Source organism: Astyanax mexicanus, chromosome 12 (genome assembly GCF_023375975.1).
Source record: "Astyanax mexicanus isolate ESR-SI-001 chromosome 12, AstMex3_surface, whole genome shotgun sequence".
Classification (NCBI taxonomy): Eukaryota; Metazoa; Chordata; class Actinopteri; order Characiformes; family Acestrorhamphidae; genus Astyanax; species Astyanax mexicanus.
Window position 1 is genome coordinate 11,967,452 of NC_064419.1, and position 1,875 is coordinate 11,969,326.

Genomic DNA, 1,875 nt, shown 5'->3' on the forward strand with positions numbered 1-1,875 from the left:
GTGAGACTGTTCTTATTACAGTTTCACAGCTGCCAGGATGCATTTGAGCAACCCTTATTTATTCTCAAATATGTATTGGGCATTTGAGTACTGTAAACTCCATGGAGGATCCATTACACACAATAGATACAGTACAGTAACAATTGAAAACACAATGTTCAGGGTGTGATTTCTTTTATTAAAGTACGTTGTACATGTAAATTGACACAGTATGTTGTATGTTGACACTGAAATCATTGGGCGGCATCACGTCGTCTGGATGTTACGGCCTCTCCTCCTCCTTTTTGTGAGGTTGAAGCCAGCCTCATCCACAAATATAAATTCATGGGGTCTGGCCATGGACTCCAACTCGAAGATCCACTGTGGAAACAAATAGCGTTTTCAAGTGTTCAGAAAGACAGTCAATACAGCACATTACAGTATGATAGTATAGTATTGCATGTAAAGTACTGTAGGCCACTGTGTACATGGATTGTACTGTACTTACTTGCACATACTGGTGACGGAGGTGTTTTATTCTGACAGAGTTGCGCTCAAAGGGTACTCTATATGCCTGCTTCATGCGTACTCTCTGGCGATTGAGGACTCTGTCTATGGTTGTCAGGCTGATATTGTCAATGTTCTGAAAGTTCAAATTGTCACCAATGATCCTCTCCTGTATCTCACGTAGTCTCATCACATTGTTCTCCCAAACCATATCCACAATGAGGACCTCTTGGGCTGGTGTGAATCTGGAAGGCCTCCCACCTGCAAATGGCAATCTTTCAACTCATTGAGAAACAGTCATTTGGTCAGTAATGGTCCTTGCACTATACACTTTTACTGTAACCATGATTGCACTTGTCTGTATGTAGGTGCACTCCACTATAGTACTGTATATTGTAAACATCTAGTGTAGTGGCTAAAAACATAGTACATACAGTACCTGTTGTGTTCTCTGAAGGCCCGAATAATGGTGGCCACTGAGAATCTGCTGAGGTTAGGTTGGACTCGTTGTCCCGCTTCGGTCATTGTCATGCCGTGGACAGTGACGTGGTCAATGACTGTTGCGCTCATTTCATCTGTAATGAAAATGCATAGTCTTGCTCGCCCTCCTGCTCCTCTCCCTCCTCTGACACGAACTCCTCTTCTTCTGCCTTGATCATCCATTTTTGTTTGGAACCTTCAGCAAACTGACTTATATAGGTGTGGTCACATCATTTGCAACAGGTGTTTTCAATTATGAGTAGTTGTGTTTACTGAATGACACCAGGTATGTTCATTGTGTTCAAGTTTTGCTGACTGTGGGTGGCATTTTGCATCACATGAGCTTCACAATGCATATTGGAGCAGAGATATATGCAAAATGTGTTTTAGCAAGGCAAAATGTGTTTAGAGTTTTGAGAAAAAGGGGATGGGTTTTGTGAACAGTGTCTACAGGTGAATTGTGTTTGTGGTTGTGGCAAATGGGGGGTAGTTTTACTAAATGTGTTTAGGTAACTGGTCATTTGGTTTAGAGTACTGGGTTTTGTGTTTTGGCAATAGAGAAAAACTGTAATTTTCACCTATTTTCACAATGAGAAACATGATAAGGAAAATTCACATACAAAGAGGACACAAAAATATATTTATTGCAAAATGCAAAAAACAGATCACTGTTCATCAGATCACTGTTCATCAGACCCCTGATCTCGGTCAGGCAAGAAGACCTCATCTACATCAGCTGCAATATTCTCCCTCACCAAACAGCGGGGAAAAATGCCTTGCATGGCAAATCCATCTTTGGCAATCATCTGCGTGGATGTCATCACATGCCTCTCCCATTACATGAAGTAGAGCCACACGCTCGTGGGGTCTGCGTTTGTACACTTTCCACCTCCATGCAGAAAAGAATTC

The 1,875-nt window shown here is 41.9% G+C and overlaps 1 protein-coding gene across 1 annotated transcript; it reads right to left on the reverse strand.

Annotated features, from left to right (window-relative positions):
• Positions 1-286: 286 nt before the first annotated feature.
• On the reverse strand, positions 287-1,532 carry LOC125806128 (uncharacterized). The gene is made up of 2 exons (XM_049485976.1): positions 926-1,532; positions 287-761 (listed from the first exon to the last, which is right to left on the reverse strand). Exons 1-2 carry the CDS (start codon positions 1,147-1,149, stop codon positions 323-325), a joined length of 663 nt encoding a protein of 220 aa, XP_049341933.1. The 5' UTR covers positions 1,150-1,532; the 3' UTR covers positions 287-322.
• Between the last annotated feature and the right edge of the window lie 343 nt (positions 1,533-1,875).

Excerpts from the sequence above, each read along its gene's own strand:
- LOC125806128 (XM_049485976.1), bottom strand. The coding sequence starts at position 1,149 with ATGGATGATCAAGGCAGAAGAAGAGGAGTTCGTGTCAGAGGAGGGAGA. Across the intron at positions 762-925 it reads GCCTTCAGAGAACACAACAG|ATTGCCATTTGCAGGTGGGA; the intron begins GTACTGTATGTA and ends ATGAGTTGAAAG.